The 12267-nt window shown below is 43.3% G+C and overlaps 1 protein-coding gene across 3 annotated transcripts in view; it reads left to right on the top strand.

Annotated features, from left to right (window-relative positions):
- LOC127003377 (uncharacterized) overlaps positions 1 to 9196 on the top strand; it is a 128204-nt gene extending 119008 nt beyond the window's left edge. For all 3 annotated transcript variants that reach the window (XM_050869924.1, XM_050869926.1, XM_050869925.1), the window contains 3 exons: positions 3224 to 3357; positions 5243 to 5471; positions 7435 to 9196. In XM_050869924.1, the coding sequence (XP_050725881.1) occupies positions 3224 to 3357; positions 5243 to 5471; positions 7435 to 7514 (443 nt within the window). In that variant the 3' untranslated portion in view covers positions 7515 to 9196. The remainder of the gene's footprint in view (positions 1 to 3223; positions 3358 to 5242; positions 5472 to 7434) is intronic.
- The last annotated feature ends 3071 nt before the right edge of the window (positions 9197 to 12267 follow it).

The following is a 12267-nucleotide window of genomic DNA, read 5'->3' on the forward strand; positions in this document are numbered from 1 at the left end:
ATATACACGAGGGATCGAAAACCATAGTAACATAAGGGGAGGATACTACTCTTTACATACATTCTCCCTCCCTCTATCTCTCTCTCTAGCTTTCTCTTTTTTCATACTGGTTTCAGAGCTCGGGGCGCGCATACATATACTCGTACGTGCGTCCCTGCTCTGCTCGCTAACGTATTCAGACACACATATACTGCTCGCAATATGATTTTGATGAGACACTGCTGCGTGGTGTGTATATACCTGTGTGTGTGTGTGTGTGTGTGTGTGTGTGTGTGTGTGTGTGTATGTGTGTGTGTGTGTGTGTGTGTGTTCTGTCTGTCCACCTAGAGCCCAACATGGCATGAAAGGAGGAGGAGGAGGAGGAGGAGGAAGAAGAAGAGGAAGAGGAGGTGGAGGAAGGCAGGATGGACAGGAGTATTGAAGATGGGGAAATAGGGGAAGGGAAGAGAAGAGGAATGAGGAAGAGGATAAATTAAAGTGAGGAGAGAAAGGAAGACAAGAGAAGGAGGAAGACGGAGAAGAACAGACAAATTTAAGCAAAGATGAGAAGGAGAGAAATGAGAAGGACAAGTAAGGGAGGAGAGACGAAGAGGGGGTAAGGGGGAGAGGGAGAGAATGATGCTTAATGGTATAATGGACTGAAGAAAGCAAGGCAAGGAGGAGAGAAAGTGTGTGTCATGAACTCTTGGAAGCCTTGTTAATGTTTTATTGACAGTAATGTAGCAAAAGAGTGGCAGACGAGAGAGAGAGAGAGAGAGAGAGAGAGAGAGAGAGAGAGAGAGAGAGAGAGAGAGAGAGAGAGAGAGAGAGAGAGAGAGAGAGAGAGAGAGAGAGAGAGAGAGAGAGAGAGAGAGAGAGAGAGAGAATAAGAAAAAAAGAGAGAAAGAAAGAAAGAAAAAAAGAATAAAGACTAAAAGAAAGAAAGGAAAAGAAAGAAGGAAAGAAACAAGGAAAGAAAGAAAAAATAAAGAAAAAATAAAAGAAAGAATATATAAAGAAAACAAACAACAGACAAAAACAAGTACACAGACACAAACAGAGAGACAAACAAACAAAAGAACAGAAACACAAAAAAAAACCCGACAAACAAAAACATCAACAAACCAAAGAAAGGTCAAGAAAAAACAAACAAATAACAACAAGAGAAGAAGTAAATAAATGAAACAGGTGTATACGGGAAAAGGTAAACAACTAAATAACGGTAACAGGTAAACACAAGAGGTAAACAACTGCAGGTGAACACAGGGAGCGGTAGAACTGGAGGAGACATGAGGAGACGCTAGTAGGCGCTGGAGGGGTGAAAAGAGAGGCTCGGCGCTGGTCACCCCTGGACTGAAACACGCGCTGGAATGGGCAGTTTAGCAGATTTATGACTTTATTTTACGGTGCGGGGAGGCCAGAGGGGGCAAGACAACGCTGCGAGGGTCAGGAGGTGTCAGGAGTTAGGTAGGAGGCACGGTTAGGTTCAGTTAGGGTAAGGGTTAGGAGTGGAGTTAGGGTAGTCACAGTTAGGTTTAGTTAGGTTAGTCACAGTTAGGTTCAGTTAGACTCACAGGTAGGAGTATAGAGTTAGGTTAGAGTTACAGTTAGGTTTAGTTAGACTCACAGGTAGGAGTAAAGAGTTGGGTTAGAGTCACAGTTAGGTTAGGTTAAGTTAAGGTTAGGTTAGGTTAGAAGTAGAGTTAGATTAGAGTCAGTTTGGTTCAGTACGTTCGGATAGAGACAATGTTAGAGATAAAGTTAGGTTACGATGGAGATTTATCAGCCCTTACCACCACTATTACCAACTCCACAACTACTGCAAGCTCCACCACCACCAGCATTACCAGTGAACACCACCACCACCACCACCTCCTTGTCCTCCTCCTCCTCTTTGTCCTCCTCCTCCTCCTCCTCCACCCCCTCGTACCACAACCACTCTCGGTCTTATCACTACCACCAATATACCTCTACAAGCATCCCTATCTCCTCCTCCTCCTCCACCTCCTCCACCTCCTCCTATTTCTCCTCCTGCTGCTGCTTCCTCCACACGTGTCACGGAGATAACTTCAGATTGTTGTTGCCTTTCTAGTGAAGGAAAAAGGTAGAGTTATATGTTGTTATTGAAAACGAAGCCGCCATAAAGAACCTGAAGAGGAGTGTGTGGATAGGTGGGGGCAAAGAAAACGGAGTGAGGGGAGGGGGGGGAAGGCTGAAAGGGGGACTAAGGTAGGAGAGAGAGAGGGGAAAAGAGAGGGAAGGGAGGGTGGAGACAACGTGAAGGAGAGGGGAGGGGGGAAGGCTGAAAGGGGGACTAAGATAGGAGAGAGAGAGGGGAAAAGAGAGGGAAGGGAGGGTGGAGACAACGTGAAGGAGAGGGGAGGGGGGAAGGCTGAAAGGGGGACTAAGGTAGGAGAGAGAGAGAGGGGAAAAGAGAGGGAAGGGAGGGTGGAGACAGCGTGAAGGAGAGGGGCGGGAAGGGAATAGAGAGAGGGTGCACGAAAAAGTAGAGGAAAAAGAAAGAGAAAGAAAGGAGGGGGGTAAAAATGAGGGTAAGAAGAACAGGACAAAGAAAGAGACATAGTGGGTTGAAAAAGGAGAAAAGATATACAGGTAATGAATTTTGAGAGAAAAGGGAGGAGAAGGACGTAGAGGAGGGAAAGGAATATGAAGAATAGACATAATAGAAGTAAATAAATAAGTAGAGAGAAAACACATAAACAAATTAACTTCACCTTTTACTTTCTCTATTCTCACCTGTCCTCCCTTCCTCCCCATCACTACCCTTCCTCCCTGTCACTGCTCTCCCTCCCTTCTCCCTTCCTCCTCCCCTACTACTACTTTCTCCCTTCTTACCTGTTCTCCCTTCCCCTCCCAACCATCCCCTTCCTCCCTATCACTACAACTCCGATATCATTCCCTTCCACCCTTTCACTACTGTCCCTTCCTCTCCCTGCCTCCTCTAACTCTTTTCCTTCTCACCTGTCTTTCCCTTCCCCTCCCAACCCCTCCTGTCACACCTTTCACTCCCCCTCCGTTCTCCCTTTCTCTCCCTTCCTCCTCCCTCCTTTAACTCTTTTCCCTTCCCTTCCCTTTCCCTTCCCCTCCCAACCCCTCCTGTCATCCCTTTCATTTCCCCCTCCGTTCTCACCTTTCCTCTTCCCCTTTCACTTTCTTCCCTCCCAACTATCCCCCCTTCCATTCCTCCCTCTCACTACTCTCCCTCTCTCCCCTCCCCCCGCAGATCTCCCTGACGCGGCGCCTCTCATCAAGGGCGTGAGGATACAGTACCTGCCGAGTGACTGGGTGGACCTTACCTGCACCTCCGGCCGCTCCCGCCCACCCGCCGTCCTGACCTTCACGCTTAATGGTGTGCCGGTGAGTGCAGCAGTAGGGGTGGGGGGGAAGAGGAGGAGGAGGAGGAGGAGGAGGAGGAGGAAGAGGAGAAAGAGAAGGAGGAGGAGGCAGGGGAAGGAGTAGGAGGAAAGGACGAACAGTAATAACAAGAGAAATAAGAACATGACAAAGAGGAGGAGGAGGAGGAGGAGAAAGAGAAGGAGGAGGAGGCAGGGGAAGGAGTAGGAGGAAAGGACGAACAGTAATAACAAGAGAAATAAGAACATCACCAAGAACAAGAAAAGAAAGAGAAGGAGAAGACAGAGGACAGCGAAAAGAAGAGTGGAAAACAAGAGAGGAAGGATAACACAGAAGAAGAAAGAGAAAGAAGAAGAACAAGAATAACAATAACAGTAACACGAACAAGAACAAAAAAAAGGAGAAGGAGGAGGAAAAACAAGACAGCGAAAAGATAAATGCAAAAGAATAGGAAGAGGAGAAAAACACAGATAATGAGAAGAAAGAGAAGGAGAAAGAACAAGAACAACAAGAGCAATAAGAACAAGAACATGAGCAAGAAATGGAGGAGGAGGAGACAAAGTATAAAAAAAAAGGAGGAAACAAAACAATATGAGGAGGAAAACGAAGATAATGAAAAGAACGAAAAGGAGAATGAGAAGAAGAAGAAGAAGAAGAAGAAGAAGAAGAAGAAGAAGAAGAAGAAGAAGAAGAAGAAGGAAACAAGACTGACGCTGCGAGCAAGACTGATAGTGAAGTGGCTGACGGTCTGGCTGGCTGAGAGTGAGTGAGTGAGTGAGTGAGTGAGTTTGAGTGAATGAGTGAGTGAGTGCGTGAGTTAGTGAGTGAGTGCGAGCATGAGCGAGTGAGTGCATGAGTGAGTGAGTGAATATGAGCGAGTGAGTGAGTGAGTGAGTGAGTGAGTGTCTTCGCTGCAACATTAGCACACGTCAGGAGTCTGGTATGCGTACTCACTGCAGTGGAATTAACTTTGACCTCGGGCTGGATGTGGAGGGTGGGGGAGGGCGGGAGGGAAGAGTGGAGGGGAGGCAGGGCGGTGGGGGGGCAGGGCGGAGGGAAGGGGGGGCTTCATGAATTCTAATACGGGTCGCGCAAGTCTCTCTCCCGCCTCATGACTCCTGAACAAGCGAGCGACGATGACTGCTTGGCGTGTCTCCGCTGGCAAGGTTCTCACGAGTCCAAGATTTTTTTTTGTTTTGTTTTTCTTTTCAGACTAACAGCGTGTGCCAGTCCTTTGATATTGTGTTCCCTGTTCCTCTTTAATTACCTGCCTGTGTATCTATCCACTTATCTATCTATGTGTATGTCTGTGTATCATGTGTTTCTGGGTTGAGTGTTCTTTTTTTTGTTCTTGTTTTTGTATTTTTTGCTCTTGTTCTTCTTGTTCTTCCTCCTCCTACTTCTCCTTCTCCTCTTTCTCCTCATTTTCTGTATATTCATCCTGTTCATTAAAGTTTATAATCTATCATTAAGACACGCAAATAGTCTCTCTACATGTTCGTCAAATAATCAGTCACACTCTATTTATACATTTATCTATCTGTCTGCCTGTCTATATATTATCTCTCTCTCTCTCTCTCTCTCTCTGTTCAGGTTTAAACATGCCAACTATCTTCCTGCGCATTTAATTTCACAGTCTATCAGTAAATCAATCTAATAGTCTGTTAACAAATCAGTCAAACAGTCACTATCTATTTATCTATGTATCTATCTATCACTCAGCCTGTTTGTATATCATCTCTCTATATATGTGATTGTTTCAATTTGCCAACCTATTTTCATGCACGTTCATTTTAACAACCTACCTGTAAATTACTCTATTAGTCTGTCAACAAGTTAGTGAAGCAATCTATCACCTTAACAAGCCATTCATCTCCCCGCTAACCAGGTGTCCGCCAGCTGGTTGGAGCCGCCGGAGCAGGTGAAGGACAAGGAGGGCCTCACCACCTCGTCCCTGCGCCTCAGGTTCTCGCTACAGTCCAGTCTGCTGCGGGACGGCGAGGGCCACGTCACCTGCACTGCCGAGATTCCGGGTATATACAGACAGGAGGCTCACTCAGTGCTCACCACGCGCCCGCCCTACCCCGCCTCTGTCCTAGGCTCCGGCCCTACCACTAGTGAGTACCCGAGTGTGTGTGTGTGTGGAAGGGAAGGGAAGGGAAGGGAAGGGCAGGAAAGAGTAGATATGGAAAGGGAAGGGAAGGGAAGGGAAGGGAAGGGGAGGGGAGGGAAGGGAAGGGAAGGGAAGGGCAGGAAAGAGTAGATATGGAAAGGGAAGGGAAGGGGAGGGAAGGGGAGGGAAGGGAAGGGAAGGGAAGAGCAGAGAAGGGCAAGTTAGGGCAGACTATGGAAGCAAAGAGGAGTGAGTTTGCGTTTGTGTGTGTGTGTGTGTGTGTGTGTGTGTGTGTGTGTGTGTGTGTGTGTGTGTGTGTGTGTGTGTGTGTGGACGCTACGCAGTCAAGCAAATAACATGGACCGTTTAGTTGAGGTTCATGAGTTACCAGATGTAATTTTCTGTGCCAAACGAATTCACCGAAGCGGTTTGAAGGATGGTCGTGATCAGAGGCGAAATATAGACATGAAACAGGTCAGAACGCATCAATGAGAGAGAGAAACGAGAGAGACGAGAGACGACACAGCACGACACGACACGGCACGACACGACACGGCACGGCACGACACGGCACGGCACGACACGACACGGCACGACACACTAAGAAAAAATTACCGTGCTGTACCTGGCGACTGAATTCAATATGACAAAAACGCGGCTGTGTGGCTCCCGTAAGCTGCTTAAGTTCGGACGTAAAAAGGAATAATTCTGTGTATTCATTTTTTTCCTGGTGCGCGTCGCTGGCCGTGCTCTCGATGGGGCCGCCGGCTGGACTCCCTCAAATGGACCCCACGCATCACGAGCTCAAATTCTGCCTCGACTTGAAGGCTTTGCAATGAATATCTTATGATGGAAATCGCTAACGCTGTTCTGGTTGGGCCGCTGTTAGGGTTTGAGTGTGACTGTGCGGTTGTGAGTTGTTTGTTTGTGCGTTTGTGTGTGTTTGTGTTTGTGTGTGTGCGTTGCAGGTTACCTTTAATGGACTACGGTCATTCGCGTTTATTTGTTTGATGTAAAATTTCCTGTTTTGCTTGTATATCGTTGCAGTGGCCGGCCTATAAACTGTCCATCTGCCCATCTATCTATCTATCTATCTATTTATCTATCTATCTATCTATCTATCTATCTGTGTGCGTGACTTCTGTTTGCGTGCGCCCACAGATAATTAGACTGATATAGTTTAATGGTCTCAGCTATTAATGCTATCTAATATTATCGAACCTAACTAAACCTGACTAAATTAACCTAAATTTAACCTAAACTAACCTAACCAAGGAAAAACGAAACTATACCAAGCCAACTTAATCTAACCAAAACTAATCATGGCAGAGCTAATCTATCCCAGTCTAAGTTAACCTAACTATACTTAACCAAACCCTAACCTAACCCAAATTAATCAAACAAAACCTAACCTAACCCAGCCCAGTTTAACCTAACCAAAAACTTACCAAGCCAGACCTAATTTATTCCAACCCAACCTGACCTAACCACACCTAACAAAGACCTAACCGAACCTATCCTAACCCAACCCTAACCATACCTAACGAAAACAAACCTAACTTATCCCAACCCAGCCTCACATGACCACAACTAACCATGACCTAACCTAACCTATCCTAACCCAACCCTAACGATGCCTAACGAAAACAAACCCAACTTATCCCAACCCAGCCTCACATGACCACAACTAACCATGACCTAACCTAACCTATCCCAACCCAACCCTAACCATACCTGACGAAAGCTAACCTAACTTAACCCAACCCAGCTTCACATGACCACAACTAACCATGACCTAACCTAACCTATCCCAGCCCAACCCTAACCATACCTGACGAAAGCTAACATAACTTAACCCAACCCAGCTTCACATGACCACAACTAACCATGACCTAACCAAGCGCTAACCTGCCCTAGCCGTATTTCATCTCACACCTGTCCTTAATTCACTCTCCTTATTCCCACAGGTGTTAGGCCCACGGCGGCGTCCACCTGCTTCCTGATGGCGGTGTCTTCCCTCCTTCAGAGTCTCCTTCAGCGCCTCTGAGTCACCAACGAGTCTGTACTGCGTCACTAAGTCGGTAGTTAATCTTTAGGTCATCACTGAAACCAATCTTCCAGTTATCGGGTTCATCTGTCAGTCACCAGTCATGTGTCACTTCAGTCATCTCCATCCTCTCATTGAAGAGTCACCAATCATATCAGTGAGTCATGTTTTACCGTCTTCATTCACTCGTCATCCATTAGTTATATTCAGGAGTCATCCCACACGTCATTCATGTCAAGCCGGTCATCAGTCATCTTTTAATCCATCCGAAAGTCATCTCACATATCGGTCATATCTATAAGTCATTAGTCACATATTTACGTTAGTCACACCTCAAGTCATCCAGTCATTCATTTCAATCATCCAATCATCAGTTTCAATCATCCAGTCATCCAGTCATCGGCCACACGTCATTCATTTCAATCATCCAGTCATCAGTTTCAATCATCCAGTCATCCAGTCATCGGCCACACGTCATTCATTTCAATCATCCAGTCATCAATTTCAATCATCCAGTCATCCAGTCATCGGCCACACGTCATTCATTTCAATCATCCAGTCATCAGTTTCAATCATCCAGTCATCCAGTCATCGGCCACACGTCATTCATTTCAATCATCCAGTCATCAATTTCAATCATCCAGTCATCCAGTCATCGGCCACACGTCATTCATGTCAAGCCGGTCATCAGTCATCGTTTAATCCATCCGAAAGTCATCTCACGTATCGGTCATATCTTTAGGTCATGAGTCACTTATTTACGTTAGTCACACCTCAGTCATCCAGTCAAGCCACATTCATGAGTCAACCTTACCTAGGAGTCAGTCACACGATCCCGTCATCCATCTTTCAGTCATATTCATATCTCACCCACTGCACCATTAAGCCATCCATCACAATCAACCAGCACCCATTACCCCACTCAGTCATAAAGTTATCCATCACGCGACTCATTCACCAAGTCATCCGTCGTATGCACCCATCACCCATCAGTCATCTTAATAACTCACTCACTCCACCATTAAGTCATCCATCACGCGCTCCAGTCACCCATTACTCCTCTCAGTCACCAAGTCATCCGCAATACGCACCTGTCACCCATCACTTTTCTTCACAACTCACCCATCGCGTCACCAAGTCATCCGTTACACTCACCCACCAAATCACCATCCACACCAACACGTCACCACTCAGGTCATCCACTTACTACATCAGTCACGCACACGTCTGAGACAGGATCCACCGCCCTTGCTCCCTTCACTCCCTTCCGCAAGATGTGAAAACAAGATAGCAAGGCACAAAGCCAAAGGGATAAGCCAATGATATACAAGGTCACACCGAGGCCACGCGCAGCTATATATATTCGCTGCTCGCTTCCACTGAACTTGTTGACTTATTATAGAAATATTTTTACCTCTGGATATTCGAACTGGACTTGCATGCTTGAAATTGGATGAAAAAAGAAAATAAGAAAATGTGAAACTAAAATGAAGAAAATAAAATAGGAAGAAAAAACTTTGGATACTCGAATTGTATGTTTGAAGCTGCAGAAAAAAGGAGAAAATAAGAAAATGTGAGAATGAAATGAAGAAAATAAAATAGGAAGAAAATACTTTGGATATTCTAATTGCATGTTTGAAGTTGCATGAAACAAGGAGAAAATAAGAAAATGTGAAACAAAATGAAGAAAATAAAATAGGAAGAAAAAACTTTGGATATTCGAATTGAACTTACATGTTTGAAGTTACATGAAAAAAGGAGAAAATAAGAAAATGTGAAAATGAAATGGAAAATAAATAGGAAGAAAAAACTTTGGATATTCGAATTGCATGTTTGGAGTTACATGAAAAAAGGAGAAAATAAAGTAAATGTGAAAATTAAATGAAGAAAATGAAAACAGGAAGAAAAAACTTTGGATATTCGAATACCTACCCGGGTTAGCATTCTGCATTATCATAGCACTGTTTTTACCTTAGATATTCGAACTGAACTTGAGTTGCATGAAAGGAAAAAAAGAGAATAATAAAAGGAATATGAAAATAAAATGAAGAAAATAAAAATAGGATAGAAAATAATTGGATAATCTAGCAACCACATTGGACAGCATTCTGCATTAAAAAGATAAATGATTAAATGAAATAAGCAGATAAAAAATATGATAAAAAAGCAAAAAAATCCTTATTGGTTCCACTCAGCTCTAAAGAAATACAAATAAATGACATAATCCAATAAAAAATTAGACTAAGAATTAAACCCAAATAAAAAAAAGAATTAGCCTCTCCAACTGGGACACGGTTTTTCTCTTCCTCTAATTACAATACGCGAAATGATGACTATTTTTGTTGCTGCGTGATAAGTTTTATGAATGATCGCCGCTAATTCTTCGTGTTGTGTGTCCGGGAGGAAAACTGAGACGAAAACAATAAGGATCATATACGACTAATTTTGACGATGATGATGATGATGATGATGATGATGACCGAGGACTAAACAATACCTAAAGAGCCTAACCGTGTAGTCATTTCATTCACCTCATTTACGTAACATCAATCACTCACTTTCATTTTTTTTTTGTCAGTCTCGTCACGTCGTTCACCTCATTCCGACCTCGTTTCTTATCTGTTTCTCACCTCATTTTCTTCATATCATCATCATTACTCCAGTTCTTGTCTCATATATTACTTCTCTCTCACCTCATGTCATTTACCTCACCTCACCTCATTGTCATTTTCACAGCTCTGACGTCACCTGTCACTTGTATTTCACCTCATGTCCCTCACCTCATCTCACCTCATTGTCATTATCAAAGTCCTAACCTCATCTGGCACATGTCTCTCACCTCACGTTCCTCACCTCATCTCATCTTCATTACCATAGTCCTGACCTCACCTTTACCTCTCAGTCACCTCATGTTCCTCACCTCATTATCATTACCACTCTCCAGAGCTCACCTGTTACCTATCCGTCACCTCATGTCGCTCACCTCACCCCATTGTCATTAACACAGCCTCTCAGCACCTGTTACCTGCGACTCAGCATTACCTGTCGCGGCGTGCTGAGTGCTGAGCGGCGGAGATAGAAGAATAGTGTTATGTATCTATATATATCAAATGTTTATTATTATTATCATTATTATTATTATTATTATTATTATTATTATTATTATTATTATTATTATTATTATTATTATTATTATTATTAAGACTTCGATACCTAAGTTGTCTGATGTTACTGTGTTTCGATAAATGTTTTGTAACGTACAGGAAAGACAAACGCGTTCACACACACACACACACACACACACACACACACACACACACACACACACACACACACACACACATTCCTGTCTTGTATGGCTGTGTGGCTATATCTTTGTATGTCTGTATATCTGTCTGCCTCCCTTTCTCTATAAGTGTTTGTCAATCTGCCTATCTGGTTATGAATCTGTTTGCTTTTTTGTTTGTTTGTTTGTTTGTTTGTTTGTTTTCTCTCTCTCTCTCTCTCTCTCTCTGCCCTATAGTCTAATGCAGGGGTCACCAAACTTTTTTCATAGAGGGCCGGATAACTGAAAGAATGACGAGTGCGGGCCGCATAATCATTCCGTTCAATACTTGCAAGCCAGAACGAAAGCTCTGGAAAAAAAGACTACAAACTTAGTTTAGCATTCCATGTTAATTATGGGTGAGTGGCGTGCAATGCAGAAAAAAAAAACAGACAACCAACATATTTATTTACTAAAAAGTTATCAAAGAAGGCAACGTTAGCAAAAGGTAGCTACATCAGACATAGTGTGCACATGTTCGAATATCACAAACTAAGCAGCAAAAAGGTTAGTGAGATTTGTGAAACTGATGTTTGGCTTTCAAGATATCAACAATGTTTGGTTTGGAATTGCTGCATCCAATCAAGAGAATTGCTTTCAAATGTTCATCAGAATCTTGCAGAAAAAAAAACAGATAACCAACATATTTATTTACTAAAAGTTATCAAAGAAGGCAACGTTAGCAAAAGGTAGCTACATCAGACATAGTGTGCACATGTTCGAATATCACAAACTAAGCAGCAAAAAGGTTAGTGAGATTTGTGAAACTGATGTTTGGCTTTCAAGATATCAACAATGTTTGGTTTTGGAATTGCTGCATCCAATCAAGAGAATTGCTTTCAAATGTTCATCAGAATCTTGCAGAAAAAAACAGATAACCAACATATTTATTTACTAAAAGTTATCAAAGAAGGCAACGTTAGCAAAAGGTAGCTACATCAGACATAGTGTGCACATGTTCGAATATCACAAACTAAGCAGCAAAAAAGGTTAGTGAGATTTGTGAAACTGATGTTTGGCTTTCAAGATATCAACAATGTTTGGTTTGGAATTGCTGCATCCAATCAAGAGAATTGCTTTCAAATGTTCATCAGTCAATCTCGTTCGATGTGTTGACTTCACATACTTCATTTTTGAAAATGTTTGCTCACAGACATAAGTTGTTCCAAACACTGATGCCATACCAGCGGCAAATTTCTTCAATTTTGGAAACTCAGCATCAGGTAAGCAGCGGTAAAATTCAACAAGTTTTCCTTCTCTGTGCTTCTCTTTCAACAAGTCATTTGCATGCAAATCAATGAGCTCCAACTGTAGTTCAACTGACACATCGTCAAGGTTACAACCAAACGGATTCTGGAACAGAAGAATATCACTCTCAATTCTGTCAAGATCTGAGAATCTCTCCAAAAAATGCTTCTTCAAGTCACG

This window comes from Eriocheir sinensis, chromosome 25 (assembly GCF_024679095.1).
Source record: "Eriocheir sinensis breed Jianghai 21 chromosome 25, ASM2467909v1, whole genome shotgun sequence".
Lineage (NCBI taxonomy): Eukaryota > Metazoa > Arthropoda > Malacostraca > Decapoda > Varunidae > Eriocheir > Eriocheir sinensis.